The sequence below is a fragment of the Nilaparvata lugens genome, chromosome 2 (assembly GCF_014356525.2).
Source record: "Nilaparvata lugens isolate BPH chromosome 2, ASM1435652v1, whole genome shotgun sequence".
Taxonomy (NCBI): Eukaryota; Metazoa; Arthropoda; class Insecta; order Hemiptera; family Delphacidae; genus Nilaparvata; species Nilaparvata lugens.
This window is the reverse complement of record NC_052505.1, coordinates 93,678,970-93,698,421: the sequence shown is the minus strand read 5'-3', so window position 1 is coordinate 93,698,421 and position 19,452 is coordinate 93,678,970. Positions and strand designations below refer to the sequence as shown.

The 19,452-nt window shown below is 33.6% G+C and overlaps 1 protein-coding gene across 1 annotated transcript; it reads left to right on the top strand.

Moving 5' to 3' along the window:
• The first annotated feature begins 1,249 nt into the window (after positions 1-1,249).
• Positions 1,250-17,150, top strand: LOC120350051 (protein takeout-like). The gene is made up of 5 exons (XM_039422133.1): positions 1,250-1,333; positions 2,268-2,415; positions 4,846-4,979; positions 7,093-7,242; positions 15,327-17,150. The coding sequence occupies exons 3-5, from the start codon at positions 4,847-4,849 to the stop codon at positions 15,476-15,478; spliced, it is 435 nt and encodes a 144-aa protein (XP_039278067.1). The 5' UTR covers positions 1,250-1,333; positions 2,268-2,415; position 4,846; the 3' UTR covers positions 15,479-17,150.
• The last annotated feature ends 2,302 nt before the right edge of the window (positions 17,151-19,452 follow it).

The window sequence follows — 19,452 nt, the reverse complement described above, 5'->3', positions numbered from 1 at the left end:
AATAACAGTACAATAAATAATGAATATAATTTGACCATGCCGTGGTTAATAAAACCTCGAATGTTATTTTTTATAGGGAAGACAATACTAAAAATTATATTAGAATACTGAAAATTGATTGCGATAATACTTCTTACTACTTTGCAGCTTTTTTCATAATCATTTGAATCATTTAAAAGCTTCAATACTGCTGACTTATAAATTTCAAATCTATCTGTGAATCAATTTTTACAGTACTTTCCTTGACCTATTACCATAGGTAAGGTAATTATTGCTTTCAGTAAAAAATTAAGGTACCCCAATTTCTAAATTTCTATACATTTCCAGGCCCCCTGAGTCCAAAAAAGTGGTTTTTGGGTTATTGGTATGTATGTGTGTGTGTGTGTGTGTGTGTGTGTGTGTGGTGTGTGTGTGTGTGTGTGTGTGTTGTGTGTGTGTGTGTGTGTTGTGTGTGTGTGTGTGTGTGGTGGTGTGTGTGTGTGTGTGTTGTGTGTTGTGTGTGTGTGTGTTTGAGTGTATGTGTATCTGTGTACACGATACCTCATCTCCCAATTAACGGAATGACTTGAAATTTGGAACTTAGGTCCTTTCCCAATAGGGATCCGACACGAACAATTTCGATCAAATACAATTCAAGATGGCGGCTAAAGTGGCGAAAATGTTGTCAAAGACAGAGTTTTTCGTGATATTCTCGAAAACGGCTTCAACGATTTTGATCAAATTTATACATAAAATAGTCATTGATAAGCGCTATCAACTGCCACAAGTAAAAATTCTGTAAAATCTGTAAAAATTCCAGGAGCGCCGCCCCATCTATGCAAAGTTTGATTTTAGATTCCCTACTATCAAGCTTCAGATACAATTTAAACGGAAAAGATTGGGCATGAAAATCTTTGCAATTCATGTCCAGTAACATTTTCACCTAAAATTGAAAATAAGCTTGACATTCCAGAAATTGTGATTATTCAATTGCAGACTGTTTGTAACTGTTGATTCTATTAAATCATTCACTATGATGAGATAGCAGATCTCGTGTGTCTCCAGCGTTATTGTCCTGTCACCAGCTGGATCAGATCTTTGAATAGTGGACTTGAGATGCGCGTGAACACTAGCGTCAGGTGATTCATAACGTTCATAACGGCAAGGAAAGTTGTGTGAGTGCGCCACACCAGATTTTTATTTTATTAGACTCCGCTACTCTCATGAAGGAATGTGATTGATCATGTAACTCTTTCTTTTTCAGCTCAATATGTAAAACCCTGCAAAATCGATGCCACTCTAGATGATTGTGCATTGAAGAATGGAAGAATAGCCATTCCCAAGTTAATCAATGGTGAGTGGGATTTTCATTATTATCAGTCAATAGTCAAACTATGTCATTTGAATGTATAAGCACCTCAGCGAATAGATAATTTGATTCCTCACTCCAGTGATATGTGATATCAATATTAGCTTAAGTAGTTCACAAATGAATTATGGGATAAACTCCTAAAACGCTTGGCTTATAAACACATAGCTTGGCACCATAACATAGCACCAGAGAGAAGTCTGTACTTAGATCTTCCCTTAGTTAAAGTCCCTAGTTGAAGATACTTTAGATCGTTCCTTAGTTGAAGATACAGTCCCTACTTTAGATCTTTCTCTATCTCTTATAGCGCATAAGACACGTAGAACTACAGAACTACGGCTAACATAGGTCACTAACAAGAACACAAACAAAAACTTGTTATTGGAAAATGTGTATTTATTGTTTTCTCTATCTGTATTTACTTTTTTGAGAAATTCGCCGGAGATAATCCTACAAATCACAGTTGCTTCTTGCTGGAATACCCACTTCTCTAATTGAACTTTACCTTTGTAGTATGATACGTACAGACATATGCGCCACGAGCACGCGCATTTCAATTTTCATCAGCATAGCATCATGCTTATTACATCCGTATCTTTCTGTTTCTGTGAAATGTGAGATGCGCATAAGTCTTCACGCACCTTAACCTTCACAGTTTTTCATGGGATCTCAAGTAGAGCTCAAGATGAAGCTCTCAAGCTTTGACTCTAGCTCAAGTTCTCAAGCTCTGTCTTCTCAATTTTAAAAATACATATTTTCAGGCTTCTTTACTTAATTCAAGCTGCTTTACAGACAATAAAAACAGGTCCTGCAAATTAGCAATACAAATGCTGATTGCAAATTGTAAATACCATTTTTTATAGATTTTAATTCAATACTTCGTAAACGTGTATTTATAAATCCACTTTATTTTTCATAGGTGACAGGAAATACAAGATCCCAAAATTGGATCCTTTCCAATTCAAAAGGTTAGTTATCGAACATGGCACAAAACAAATCGGTCTGAAACTGGAATTGATCGACGCGCTCCTGATAGGATTGAAACATATAAAATTTACTGCCTCCCGGTAAGTTTTTTTGGGAGCTATAACTTCTTCATCTTGTTTGTTAATGAATAGTAGCTCATTCTGAATAATGAGCTTGTTGTATGGTAATGCGAGTTGCTCATACTCATAATAAATGGAAAAGAGCAAAATATGATAAAACTGACATTTTATAAACCAATATCGGGGCACCGAGCTTCGCTCGTTATTTACTTATTGACTTCTGATAAAAATTATGAACCAAACACAATTCTTTAAAATGATTGTGGAAGTACTAACAGCACAGCCCAAAACTGTTTCTTTCCCGAATTTTGATTTATACGCTATAAATAGTCCAGAAAGTAGGTTATGTTCCATACACTTGAATTCAGGTTCAATTTTCTGTTCAAACATTTGAAAACAAAAAAATTATAATTTAGATTATATACAAACCAAATAAAATAACAAAATAACACTCACTAATCACTTGAAATTGTCAAATAATGATCAACTTTGAAAATTATGATATACTCTAGTTTAGGAGGATTATCATGTCATGTCAACAAATCTGATTATGTTGATCAAATCGATTAAATAATTGTCTAGCTAGATAAAATTTTTCGCTGATTGACTATGATTACACAGCTGGAAATAATTCTGTCTCTTTCCCACACAGGCACACGCATCTTCTGTTATCGAGAGATGACGAAATTATCATTTGTTTTCCAAGGATGCATTATCCTTTTAATGTCGTTCACCGAGTTTTCCAAAGAATGAGACCTAGTGCAATCGAATCTTTATATCATAAACCTACTATGTTCCAAATCTTGTGAAAATCGTTAGAGCCGTTTTCGAGATCCGTAAAACATAAATAATTGTTTTCCAAGGATGCATTATCCTTTTAATGTCGTTCACCGAGTTTTCCAAAGAATGAGACCTAGTGCAATCGAATCTTTATATCATAAACCTACTATGTTCCAAATCTTGTGAAAATCGTTAGAGCCGTTTTCGAGATCCGTAAAACATAAATAACCAGATATAAAAATCTGGTGTGGTACACTCACACAACTTTCCTTGCTCATATTTGGAAATACGATCAGACTTCTGTATATGTGTATATATAATTGTTTTCAGAGTACTTTTCCCTTTGTGTAAATTGTGAAATTCGATTTGTTTTTTAGTCGTCATTTTTTTAAAGTCGTAAAAACAGCTGTTCTACAGATGAAATATCTCGACTATGTGTTATTTTTATGAACTGCTCTACCTACCTACCTCATGCACGAGAAGGAGGTTACTGAGTCCATTTCTCAAGGATGGGGTGGACCCCTCCTTAGTTTCCCAGAAAGGAGACTCATGCCAGTTGATAGAGCTGAGAATAAATATACAGTGTATGAATTTGAAAAACCACCATTTTTCTCAAGAATATTACGGAGCTCCTGCAATTTTCCCAGAAATAAGACTCATGTCAGTTAATAGGGCTTATAAATAACTATCCATGGTATAAATTTGAAGAAAATCGTTGGAGCCGTTTTCGAAAAAACCGTGAATAACATGGTTTTTTAGTGATTATCCGCCATTTTTCTCAAGAATATTACGGAGCTCCTGCAATTTTCCCAGAAATGAGACTTATGTCAGTTAATAGGGCTTATAAATAGCTATCCATAGTATGAATTTGAAAAAAATGGCTAGAGCCGTTTTCAAGAAAACCGTGAAAAACATTGTTTTTTAGTAATCATCCGCCATTATTTCCGCTATTTTGAATTCAATTTCATTGAATTTCTTATTGTCGGATCCTCATGGTATAAGAGCCTTAAGTTTAAAATTTCAAGTCAATAGGTTGATTAGGAATGGAGTTATCGTGTTCACAGACTTACACACATACACACACACACACACACATATACACACGCACACACACACACACACACACACACACACACACACACACAACACACACACACCACACACACCACACACACACACACACACACACACACAACACACACACACACACACACACACACACACAACACACACACACACACACACACACACACACACACACATACACACACACACACACACACACACACACACACACACACACACACACACACACACACCACACACACACACACACACACACACACACACACACACCACACACACACCACACACACACACACCACACCACACACACACACATACATACATACACACACACACACACACACAAGAATAATTTGTGAGAATAATTTCACATCTTATAGTCAGGTTTTTAATTCAGGGAGCAATTAAAGAATTTATGATTGAATGGATAGTCGTAATGTATGTGAAATTGTTCAATGTTATTCATTTCATAACAAAAATAGTACATATTGTACCTTATACATGATTTAATCACTGATAGATAGATTAATTAATATACTTTCAATGATACTTTTCAAATATGTATTGCAATCGTTAATTTTCCAGAATGGACATGAAGAAAAGGCACATTGAATGGGATCTTCTTGTGCCAAAGGTGGAACTGATCGGACAGTATAAGGTTGATGGCAAAATTCATGTTCTACCAATTGCTGGAAATGGAAACGGAAGTATAACACTGAGTGAGTCGAATTTGGAAAAAATAGTAGATATGTGAGAATAATCATCAACCAAACCAATTCAAAAATGACAATCTCAACTAAACATAAGCTTAGCATGTAATTCATACATTTAAAATTCTGCTGATGTATTTGATACGTGAACTTAATCGATGAATTTAATGATACTGAATAAAAGGACTAGATATAGTCCACCATAGATTAGTTGAAAAATCGAGATAAAGGTCTCGGTTATTACACCATTATCAATCACTGGTAAACAAAAAAGATTTCCAAAAAGAGATTACCAGAGATTGAAAATAATTGTGTAGCAACAGCGGTACCTCAATTTCTCAATAAATCTTTGTTCAGTAGTCGAGGCAACGAATGCTCGAAAAAGGTTAAGAGGGAACAAAAAAGTTTGGAACACAATAATTTTTACCCCGCAGCTCTTTTAAGGATAGTAAAGGGGGTAAACATATCAAACGTCCTCATTCCCACCCACTGTCCTAAGGGGGTGGGGTGGTTTGAAAGAACCATATTTTGGTTTTTTGCACATATCTCGAATAATATGCGTCTTTCGGAAATTGTTGTCCAAAAAATTAAAGCTTACAAATTAGCCTACAAGTTTCATTTGAAACAATTTTCATATTCCATAGCCTACAAGTTTCATTTGAAACAATTTTCATATTCCATAGCCTACAAGTTTAATTTGAAACAATTTTCCATATTCCATAGCCTACAAGTTTCATTTGAAAAATTTTTCCATATCTCTTCTAGTTTTCTAGGTATGAGCTCTTCAAGGTGTCACATTTTTAAGGAAAACCCTTCCAGCTCCGATTTTTCATCTTTTTGGCCTTATTACTTTTTAACGATAGATTGAAAAAATCCGTGCTAATCATGAGCTCATAGAGCATCATAGTCTCTCCAATTTTATGTATTATATAATCATTTCACGCATCTCCCTACGATTGTTGCAACTGTTATAGTGTTGAGTGTAAAATCTTCAGTTTAACAACAATAGATCAATTGACATGAAAATTTGGAGGGATCGTTCGAAACACAATATTTGACTTCGCGGATCTGTTTGGACTAGTTGAAAGGTAAACATATCAAAAGTCCTCTTTCCCTACCCCTTGTGCTTAAGGGATGAGAGTGGTTTAAAAGTTTCGTTTTCTCATTTCTGACTTATACGCATGTATCTTGGAAAAAATGCATTTCAGCGACATGACTATCTAAACAAAAATGAAGCTAGATAAATTTCCCACAAGTTTTGTTGAGTTGAGTTTTGTGATATCTTCTTTGGTTTTCGAGATATTCACTTTTAGAAGTATGAAATCTTTGAAAAGACTGTATTTCTCCCAACTTTTTGTACTCTCAGGGCTTTACTCAACAACCTTGCGTTGAAAAAATAGGTACTGGACGATGGGTTGTAGAGCATTCAATCTCTTCAATTTGATGTATCATTTCACCTTTTTATGCTTTTCATCAAATTGTTATAGCAGCTTTAGTGTTGAGTGTGGAATTCTCAATACATCTTCGAGAGTTTATTAGAAAACTAGAAGAGAAGTCGGAAAAATGTTTCAAATGAAACTTTTAGGCTATGGAATATGGAAAATTGTTTCAAATGGAACTTGTTGGCTAATTTGTAAGCTTTAATTTTTTGGACAACAATTTCCGAAAGGCACATATTATTCGAGATATGTACAAAAAACCAAAATATGGTACTTTCAAACCACCCTCACCCCCTCAGCACAGGGGGTAGGAGTGAGGACTTTTGATATGTTTAGCCCCTTACTATCCTTGAAAGAGCTGCGGGGTCAAAAATTGTGTTCCAAACTTTTCCCTCTATAATCTTTCATTGATATCTAGTATTCTCATTCAATATGAATAACTACCATAATATCAACTTCACAACTATCCAGAAAGCGAAAATTGAATTATAACTTTTGGACAAAATCACTGACTGATACCTAAAAAATAACTTTGAATGCAGCAAAAGATAAAACTGTATTTTTCTAGTGTCAAAATTTCAAAATAGATCAAATCAATTGAGATGATTAAATTCATTTGGTAGCTCTATTAGAAGATATAACTTTCAAGCTCAACCTAATATGAAATTTTCAATCTTTTTCAGTTAACCCGAATGCAACTTTCATTGTTGATTTCAATAAAGAGAAGAGAAATGGCAAGGATTATATCAAAATTATGTCACACAGAATCAAGTTCGACTGTTCAAGAGTGTATTTCAAGCTCGATCACCTGTTCAACAGAGATAAACTTCTTGGTGAGTTCCTTAATACTCTATACTCTATATTCCACTCATTGCTGTGAAGAGAGACTCAAGTCACTACTCACATAATAAATTTTGAATTACAGAACAGAGGTGCATAGATTCTCGTCTATATCTATAAAAGGCTAAGTCCCGACAGATTGAAATCACACCACAGCCCAAACTACTGAGCCTAAAATCTTGAAATTTTGCACAATTGTTTATGGTAGCCTCAAGACATCCACTAAGAAAGAATTTTCAAAAATTTGCCCCACTGAGGGAGCTGGGGCCCCCCAAATATATTATACTTTTTAACCGCTCATTGTACAGCAAAGTCATGAGTAACTTTTTTGTTCAGCTACGAAAAAAATTAGATCAATGCAGAAATATTCCGATCAGGAGCACAGGGGGTCCAAGAGAGGGCATTCTTCGAAAATTTTGATGTAAAATCACACTACAGCTCAAACTAATTGGCCTACTGACTTGGAACCTTGCACAAATATTCTTCAAACATGATAGACGCGCACTAAGAACGGATTTTGAGATATTTTGCCTCTAAGGGTTTCAAAGGATGAAAAAGGATCCTATTAAGTAAGCTTATGAACATGGTAAGGTTAACGCCATATGGAACTGAGATAATTGACACATGATATTCCAACATGTTGTAATCATTGGAAAGCTTGAAATAATCCTATCAATCAGCTGATCGAATTAATTTTGCGTTGCCATTAAGAGCGCGAGCTTGCCATGTGTGCGTTCCATTGTTGTATGCTTGGCCAGTTCGGTTTGCGCCTTCTGTCAGCTGTATAATATTATGGAGTCTCATACATTCCGATTAGAACAGAGCACAGAGATTTTCTTTGGTTAGGAGTTTGTTGATAATTCGTTATTCATTTTAAATTTTATTGCCATCAAAAATCACATTGAAAACTTTCTTAATAGACAATAAGATTACAAAAACAAAATGTCAAACATTTTATTTGTAGCATGGCGAAAAAAAAGAAAAACTTGAGTACTAGCCGTGAGTTCATTCAATATAACTGTTTTTTTCATTTTGTGAATAAAAAGTATGAGTTGATGAGAGATGTCAGTAATTCCTTATTTGATCCTAATGGTTATTCATATTGTAGTATTCGGGATCACTGCAATCAAAAGTTTTTATTCTGTAGCTAATTAATTTCATACGTATTGGTTTTAACATAATGGAAGTGATTGAACTACTCTCAATTAATGGCTCACTTATCTCTCATAATATTAATAGTATTCCTGGTGATTGAGTCTGTCTTTTTTCAGCGTTGACTATAATTAATAATAAAGCTTTATTTTCAATTTACTCGTACATCCAGCTCAAACAAAAGCCTCTCTAAATGTAGGTAGAATGTTAAGTTGACAACTTTCAGTTATGATGTTTTAACATTTTTATGCTTTTCATCAATTGTTATAGCAGCTTTAGTGTTGAGTGTGGAATTCTCAATACATCTTCGAGAGTTTATTAGAAAACTAGAAGAGAAATCGGAAAAATGTTTCAAATGAAACTTTTAGGCTATGGAATATGGAAAATTGTTTCAAATGAAACTTGTTGGCTAATTTGTAAGCTTTAATTTTTTGGACAACAATTTCCGAAAGGCACATATTATTCGAGATATGTACAAAAAACCAAAATATGGTACTTTCAAACCACCCTCACCCCCTTAGCACAGGGGGTAGGAGTGAGGACTTTTGATATGTTTAGCCCCTTACTATCCTTGAAAGAGCTGCGGGGTCAAAAATTGTGTTCCAAACTTTTCCCTCTATAATCTTTCATTGATATCTAGTATTCTCATTCAATATGAATAACTACCACAATATCAACTTCACAACTATCCAGAAAGCGAAAATTGAATTATAACTTTTGGACAAAATCACTGACTAATACCTAAAAAATAACTTTGAATGCAGCAAAAGATAAAACTGTATTTTTTACTGTCAAAATTTCAAAATAGATCAAATCAATTGAGATGATTAAATTCATTTGGTAGCTCTATTAGAAGATATAACTTTCAAGCTCAACCTAATATGAAATTTTCAATCTTTTTCAGTTAACCCAAATGCAACTTTCATTGTTGATTTCAATAAAGAGAAGAGAAATGGCAAGGATTATATCAAAATTATGTCACACAGAATCAAGTTCGACTGTTCAAGAGTGTATTTCAAGCTCGATCATCTGTTCAACAGAGATAAACTTCTTGGTGAGTTCCTTAATACTCTATACTCTATATTCCACTCATTGCTGTGGAGAGAGACTCAAAAGTCCCTACTCACATAATACATTTTGAATTACAGAGGTGCATAGATTCTCGTCTATATCTATAAAAGGCTAAGTCAGACAGATTGAAATCACACCACAGCCCAAACTACTGAGCCTAAAATCTTGAAATTTTGCACAATTGTTTATGGTAGCCTCAAGACATCCACTAAGAAAGAATTTTCAAAAATTAGCCCCACTGAGGGAGCTGGGGCCCCCCAAATATATTATATTTTTTAACCGCTCATTGCACAGCAAAGTCATGAGTAACTTTTTTGTTCAGCTACGAAAAAAATTAGATCTATGCAGAAATATTCCGATCAGGAGCACAGGGGGGTCCAAGAGAGGGCATTCTTCGAAAATTTTGATGTAAAATCACACTACAGCTCAAACTAATTGGCCTACTGACTTGGAACTTTGCACAAATATTCTTCAAACATGATAGACGCGCACTAAGAACGGATTTTGAGATATTTTGCCTCTAAGGGTTTCAAAGGATGAAAAAGGATCCTATTAAGTAAGCTTATGAACATGGTAAGGTTAACGCCATATGGAACTGAGATACATATCCTTCTATACATAGCTACAGAATAATTCCTAGAGTTATCAAACTCTAAGAAGTAAGATCACGGTTTGTAATTCCATATCATGACTAGCAGGGCACCCGTGCTTCGCTACGGGAATTAAAAGATAAGATTATTTTTGTGAAGTACTTATAATCTAAATTCTACCAAAATTGTTGTAATAGTTTTTAGGATTAGGCCACAACTTTATATGAAAATTATTGAGTCAAATCATTTGAATAATTATTAATTGATGTGTTTGAATAGTGCTCTGCAGAATAGTAGACTAATTGCAGCGAATTTTGTGGAATATTGGGTGGGGCTCAAGAGTCGATCTCTACTTTATTCATTGGCAATTAATATTTCCCGTTGACAGTTATCAAATTAGCAGTTATCAGGTTATTTTCGCTTTTGTTTGATGCAATTGAAAATCGAATTCCAAATTAAGTCTATTTGAATTTGTTGACTCTGGTATCCATGGATCTCTTGCTTATTCTGGAATGTTTTGTCATAGCCTATCGCTTACTTTTCGTTTCACTAATTCAAAAGTGTGAAAGCAGCCAATCCACTGATTCTTTCTTACATGGAAGTCCATTCATACATAAGAGTCCATCCATAATAGTTAATATAACATCTATTGTGGCTGATTTCTCATGTTCCAAACTTTACTATCATAAAATATTAAAGTGGGGTCATTTTAATGTGAATTTGTATAAATCTGAATAGAGTTTAGTTTATTCAATCACTTTGATTATTGACTACCATTATATGATTTCTTTCTTCAATCTTCGCTTGAAACAAAAGCTTAGAGATGGACATTTGGATGTAAATTCACATGTAACTCAATTTAATTTCTACCTAAATTGACAACTTTCGTATTTACTTGTGATCTATCGATATCAATACATTTGTCTTGTGTCATGTAATGACATCATGAAAGGAAATAGGAGCAGCTGATGGAATATTTTGTTTTTTCCGATTTAGTCTTTAGCTGATTTTGAAACATGAAAATATCAGGCCCAGTAGTACAAAAGCCTGATCAATTTCAATCATGATTGAATTTCATGAGAATTAATTAGAGCAGGGAATTTTTTCAATAGAAGGTTCTTTGATTGGTTCTCGTGGTATTTAGTTTCTAAATATCAAATTAACGGATTAGGAATTAACAGACAAAGCAACTGGCTTTCTCAAGGCCATGGCTGCGTACATAGAGCAACAGAGGTACCAATAAAACAGAGAAGCTGAAGAAATTAGTCGCATTTCTATCACCTCAATGAACATTACATTAAACTACCATATGTTTGGAGAGATCGATTTCAAATTTCTTTTTCTATCATCCGGTCACTCTCTGAACCCATTCTTCCAGATTTTCCATGAATACTACAATGTTTTAAAATAAAGGTCGCCAATTTTGGTAACTCAACTACAGTTATTATAATCTTTTTCATCTGTTTTCAACAGACTATGGAAAACCTTTTCATGATCAACTGCATCTTAAGGGACCAATAATCCTTTCTCAAGGAACTTCAGCGAATTATCTCAGAGTTGAGACCTGTTCCAAAATGATGTCTTTGTCGCAAACCCATTATATTCCTGATTTAATCAAAATCATTAGAGCCATTTTCGAGACCGTCCGACATTCATACATATTGAAACATATTAAAATTCGATAGGCAAGCAAAATCGCTAATTGGAAGAATTTTATAGGTCTGAAGTAAAACAGCTATTCTATTATCGCCAAATGCGATAACAACAAATGAAAAATTAGATAATAATGGGTACCATGGCTAAAATTAGAACAGCCAAATAGAAAAGAATTCTATTTGCTACTTATTATATTATGAAATGTATTGGAAAATTGGAGGTTAGGCTTAAAATACCTACTGATCGGCGACCTAATAATCGATCAAGTCGTGTAGGTAATGTGAAATCTAGCCAGACACCTTGGCAAAAATTTGTTGTGAACAAATAGTATTCAACTATAGGATTTTGCAAAGCACATGGCTAATTGATGTAGAGGGAGAAACAACTTATAAATTCCAAAAATATTTATTATCTGTAATGAACATACATAAACCACCAAATAAAAATAAATTAGAATATTAAGGAAGTAGGATATTCCTAGGCGCATGGATACATTAGTGAATTCGCATGAACCAATCAAATTACAGTAATCGATGGGCGGCAATAGAGAGCCGATTCAAATGTATAAATAAATATTTTTATAAATGATAAGAATTTGTAAATTATCACTACTCAGTTTATGTATCGGATATGGTCCGAGAAATTATTAAATGTTATACCTAAGATATAGGTAATAATTTAGTAGATTGGCACGGACTATTTGATCCTTTTAATGGCGTAGTAGTGAAACATTTAAATATATGTAAATTTGTAAGTTCGAAATGGGATTGTAGAAAATAAGGGTAGGACCTGCCCACTTGCCTGCCAGATGCCACTATGGAACGACACTAAATTTTGTAGAGCACAAGACCCTTTGTTTAATTGTACTTTTGAAAGACTTAAAGTTTAAATTCATTAATTAATTTTTTATAAGACTTAGTGATGCTGCATTAAAGCGAAAGTCATTTAAATATTTATTTATTCCCTTGGAGAGGACGACTTCGGCCACCAGAAATCCAGGACGACCAGGAAATTCGGATCAAGTAAAGTGGTGAGGAATCCGACATAAAAATCATTTGACGATTGATTGCCTCTATATTAAATATTTAAATTCAAACAACACTTTACAATAAATACTTTCTTCAATTGAAGATTATCTTTGTCTTAAGAGACCAAATTTAACTACATTTACGTCTTTAAGAGACCAAAATTAAACTACATTTACGTCTTTAAGAGACCAAAATTTGAGGGACATATTGAATTCCGATGGGGAAAGATCAAGTACTCATCTTGTAGTTGTCGTCGCGATGTCCGGAGTCCCTGGTGGAGATGGATGAAGGGTGAAGATGATTGGTCGTCCTCCAGGGATGTTCAGGCGTCGCGGTGACAGATCCAAAAGGGAGCTAGTCTTGTTCTCTCCTCATCAGCGTTCAATGACGTACGATTCCATCCATGGTTGGAAGAAGTCGCCGGCCCTTTTACAATGGAAATTCTCGGCCCGATACAGAAACCTGATGACAAATTTACAACAGAATTAGAAACATAATAATTACCAATATCTAATAGGATTGTATTCAATTGATGATCTAGGTAGATCATCAAATAAATACAATTCACCGCTTCCTATGAGGAAATAATATTATTAACATACATAAATCGAACACTTTACAAATGATAAATTATATTCAATGACAATAATGAAAATACTCACCCAAAAGGGGTATTGAAGATCCGAAGTATAGAGGGAATCAATCGTCATCCTAATTCAAGCTATCCCATTATTACTGTATTCTCAAAAGGGGGACTTTACTTCTAAATATTACTCTTAGCCTACATTCAAAGTAACTTCAAAAGATGTCCGATTTACTTGGACAATCAATTAAATTCTCCTGGAGAGAATGAGAATGTACCCCCAAACGAAAACATTACTGGAAATTGAAATAAAATCTCAAGAAACAGTTAACACTATGACAGCTGGGATTAGAATGATCGCTCTCCTATTTTTCAGAGGCGTCCAGACTGATCAGTTTTACCATCATCATTTAAAATATTTACACGATCGCCTGTGAATTTCTCTTCGCCCACTCTCTTTCTCCTCAGTAAATAAGGAAGGTGATACGTTCAAGCAAGAAGGAAACTAGGAGAGAAAAGTTATTTCCCTTTTGCAAGTTTAGAATTATGGGATTGACTCAGCATACTTCTGGCGTCTAAATCTGTCGTGAGAATATATAATTCCAAGTGGGATCGTGGGAATCAAGGACTTTAATAAGATGCTGATCATAATTATAACGATTTTAGAAATGCTGGCTAAGTTGCCAATGAACAAGAATAAATAATTTACTATCTTTATGGGAACTGAAAACTACTAACTTAAGATAGAATAAATTCCATTTAATAACTCAAAATTTTGGTACAGTACTCTCTCTAGATTATAGTTCTATAGTAACATATGATATGGACATTTCAATTATAATTAAGAGACTGGGAGAAGAAGAATATACATGCTAAAAGACTAACTTTAAATCCTTAAAAACCACCCTTAGAGTTGAATTATCGCCGAAAGATCTCTTAGTGAGCACCTAGGACTTATAAGGAAGCTATATTTCAAGTTTTGTTGCAATCCATCCAGTCAGTGAGATAAGAATTTCATGAGTATAAGATTATGCCAGTATATATAATATTATGATAATGCCGGTATTTTTATATGAATAGAAAAAGTATTCTATCCAATAATTGGTATTTCGTATAATTATATTCAGGTACAAAATGTTTTATCATTCTTCCACGAGCAATACCAAGAATTATTTTGTATTCTATACAGATAAAAAATAATTTCCGATTTATTTGGTTTTAAGCCTCTAGTGAATTGTGGAAATCATCTGCACTGAGAGGAGAGATTGCAAGAATAGTTTTACACTGGTGGATGTGGGGGATTAATGTATGAACAAAGCCTTTACGCCTTTTAAGTGCCAGACGCCTTTGTCTTGCTATCAAAACTTTCAGACGTATCGTAATTAGTTTTTTTGTTAGTGTTTGATTTTCTATCCATGTTTTCCAAATTTGCAAATGACCTAATACATTTTTTTTCTCCATAACTTACTACTAGAGGTAGACTTTGATTTAATTAGCAAAATAATTCATTGTTTATTTTTTTCTTAATTAAAAATATGATGGTTCCCCAAACAGGACTTTTAGTCCCCAGAGTACTTGAAATTATTTATTCTTCTATTGCGATTACTTTGTACAACGTGTAATTGTATTATTTCATTATCTTTATTTTTATAATTTGCAATATTGTTGTGATATACTCCACTCTTCATAATTTCTGATTATGTGTAATGTATCAATTGGAAGAATAAATGAATTTATTATTTCCCCCCCCCTCTTCTTTCCAAAGAAGTCTATCTATAGATAATATAAACATTGCACTCTATGATGTGTTAATTGGATCTCAGCTTGGCTCTCCCAATTCAAAATTTGAATGAATTTGAAAGTAAACATATTTATATTTTTTATTACTTGGAATAGTGCGGTTTATTTGCCCCATTCTTTACGTTCATTTCTCATTCTCAATTTTGATAATTTATTCCTTTAGAAGTGATTTTAATAATCTTGTTGTCTGTTTATAGGTGACAACTTGAACCAGTTCTTGGACGAAAATTGGCGTGAAGTATTTAACGAGCTTGAAGATTCCATAGCAACTCCCATTTCCGAAATATCCACTGTGATAATCAAAAGAATTGTAAACGATATTCCTTTCGATGAAGCCTTTTTGAAATGATAAATGCAACCTGCAACAATTCATTTCACCTACAAATGTACTGATATTCAACGTTCTCCACTCTGATAAAAATTATTATTTATTTCAAGATACATAACGAAAAGAAATTTACAATCTACATAAGATTTTCATCAACTTTTTTATTTTAATACTTAAATGTATATTTCAATCCATGAAAATTGAATCAGTTTATATATTATTTGGTATTGACATAAGACTTGAGACATAAGAACTGCTTTGGATTGTTGATAAATTTGAATCTTAAGACTCAGATTTTTATGAATAAACACAATGAAAATTGCTGTCAAGTTTCATGAGGGAATCTACAAAAAATATGATGTTCAAATCAATTAGATAGGATAACTCTAGGATTAATAGAGGGTCAAACCCAATTTAAAGATTATAGACTTTTCACATTTTTTTTCACATAACTTATGTTTAATTATTGATTATTTTCTACGACTTCCAGCAATCTATTAATTCATGGAATAGAGATCTCGACCTTTAAATATGGCTAAGTTTGATCTTTGATTATAGATACTTTAACTTATCAATAATCAAAGTTTTGATATAGTGAGCACAAAATAGCATACGATAATAAAATATAGGACACATTCATGTAGTTGACGGATTCTAAAGTTCTATGATTGGTATTTCGCAATAATTGTTAATAAGGATCTGAGAATGATTCTAGATATAAAACTATCATTATTACTGTAAGGTTTATCAAACGTTTTATCTTGATTAGTTAAGGAAAACTATTATCTTTATCTACCAACTCTGGCTGACGGCTTTGGCCATGCCTAATGAATTTTTGTCAACCATAGAATGAATAATACTGCATGTTACTTCATTGGATAAAATGTAAAGTGTTTATTATTCGATGTAATTGTGTATTGAGAACAATAAAATTCTTTTCTATTCTATTCTATTACTGTAAGGCAGAGAATATTGCCTTTCTAATAAATTCTACACAAACTCTACCATCTACTTCCAAGTGTTGTACCTATTCGGGTTGTAGACTATTATTATGTCTGTTTTACTTTTTGTTTGTCATTACTTTATCAATGGCTTGTGTCCAATTTCTTAAACTTAGGCTCTTACCTTCTTCATGCTATACATTTTTTTATAGCTGAAAATTTTTCACATCATGTAGGCCCCAAAATATTCCAGTATAGCCTGGCGGGATTAAAACGGAAAGTGCATTACGATGGAATAAATTGAAGCTCACAGAATAGCTTTTTTATGATTAATCCTCCGGGTATCCTAACTCATCAAAAATGCAACCAAATGAATTATTCCGCTGATTAATCTTGGCATTATTCCCACTTCAGACTCCGTTTCATTTCCAGTCGGATTGAGCAAAGTTGCTTTTGAAAAAAGTTATCACATTTTTATTTCCAGATGCTCAGCTAACCACTGGTCTCTGCCTCCCTAATGATTGTTTCTCTCCTTTATCGCGGGATGGTGGCTGGTGGTGATGGGGTGTGGGGGAACAACATATACAAAACCCGGAATAGTTTGGGGAGTAATATTCAAAGAAAAAACTGAGACTGTCGCTGTGGGAAGCATTTGCTGGTCATTAAAGCAATAAACACAAAAAGGGAAAGCGTTATCTCGCATACTATTTTCCCAGAGAGGCTTCTTCAGTTCTATCAACACGAAAATTATAGAAAAAAACATGAATCTGGTCTGGAGTGGGAATAGCTCTTCTAAAGCATGTAGAACTTACATTCACTTCTCTGAAATATCAGAGGAAAGAAACTTTCTCCTCACAGTTCTACTTGAAACACATTATTTTCCAAATATATTTTAACTATTTCATTGATCACAATCATTTTTCATCGTCAAGACATGCAGATTGAAGCCAATATTGTAATAACCTCACATATTTATGAATTAATGATCATTGATGATTAATAATTTTTTTGTATTTAGGAAATAATATTTCCTCTATGATATAATAGATCTATTGGAGTAGATTCACTTGAGCATTTTCATGAACATGGTCATCGGTATTTCTGCTCTTTTTAAAAAATATTGTTTCAAAATTTTCAAAACTCAATCAGCTTCAATAAAATAACAATTTTTTCTTTCAATTCTGTGATATTATGAATGTTAATGTTCTCGTGAAATTATATTTTTAATATTTATTATTGTATCCTCTCTCTGAAATGTGTTCTCTGAATTTCCCCTCAAGCTCCATGTTTTATTTTGTTTCATGAGGATTCTTGTTATATCTGTTATATATCTCACTCAATTGAAGGTGCTTATCCCTCACCACCATCACTTTGGGGAAGGGTTCTTATCTTTCCGGTTATGCCATCCCTCCCAGGCCTGTTTCGTTGACACTTCTCTATAGACTCTTCTCCGGACTCTCGTTATATGTTGAAGTTTGCGGACGGAAATTTATTCGGTAGTGAAAAAATTTCATGAACGCGAATTGGTTCGAGCGTGCTGATAAACTGGAAGACAAACCTGATCCTGATGCTCTACCAATGGCACATATCCAGGGCAAAAATCTTAACAGCCGCTGAGTCCGTTCCTTCATTAAAAATCAAGTTACTAAAGGACCCTTAGGTGGAGTCAATTCCTACAATACATAATTCGAATAGATCTTAGTATATTCGGCTGTAAATTATAGAATTGGGCAAATAAAACATTCCTTTCTATCAAGGATAAAATATTTTTATTTACTCCCATATTATAATTCTCATTGTAAACATGAAAAATCTATTTACATTTCACAGTGGCATAATGCTCACAATCATTTCTTGTTACAAATACAATAAGACAATATGGACAATGAGACAATTTCTGCGCTTCTTTACATGACTCACTGGATTTGGCTGATCTTCCTCCGTTTTTATGCTCCACATAAACCTCCAAGTCGGAGGTTGTTTTAATTCTACTATAGTGGTCTTACTACCGGTTCAACCTTGTTGGACCACCACTTGAAAAATGAATGGTCCACTTAATGTGATTATTGTACAAATCTATAAAAGTTTCTTTCATGAAAACACTTATATGGGCTACTTTTGTACAAGTAAAAACAGTATAAAAACTTGTAGTACCTATTATTATTAAAAACTTTAAAATATGTTAAAAGAACTTGAAAATGACATATGGTTGAAACTAGTCGTTAATAGTATATTTCGCACCTAGGGCCAAAAATGAGACTTTTCCGGCTCGAAATCGGTTTTCAAGTCCGAGGCCGTAGGCCGAGGACTGGAAAAGATTGAGAGCCGGAAAAACATTTTTGCCCATGGTGAGAACGTTATTTTTCGCCACACAGAAAAATAAACAATATAAATATGAGAATAATTGTTTATTAGGCACTTCCGAAAGCAAAACAGGAAGGTCATAGCTCTAGCAAATCTGAGGTAATCTGAATATCAGGAAGTTCTCCAAGTATTTTTATTTTTTATTTTTGATTTGTCTAAATAACCTGAAGGATTATGTTCAATTATGTAAGAGGTTGAGTTTATACTTTTTATTCTTCCAAATGACAATAAGATGATATTATTATAAATGTTTTGATTCTTGAATAATAAACACAAATAATGAAAAGTTTTTTGATCAGCTGACTTCGGAAGTTTAGGTTAGAGGTTCTATCATACTCTGAAAATCGAATTTGAATAGTTGATAATATATATCTCATCTGTATTTTATTCATTCAAATAAAATGATAGTATCTTATTGCAGAATATTACATTCTAGAAGCATAAACTGATTCCGTTTCATAAACCATTTTGTAAACACGTTCACATCAAATCAGAATCAGCTGACTTCAAGGTTATTTTACATCCCTAGGCCCGTAAAACTTTTACCGGCCTGGTCAGAAAACAATCATTTTCGGCCTCCATATGACGCACAAAAACCAGCTCATTACATCCAAGTGGGGCGAAAAGTATTTTAAAGTTTTCAATAATAAAGGGTACTACAAGTTTTTATATTGTTTCTATTGAAAGCTT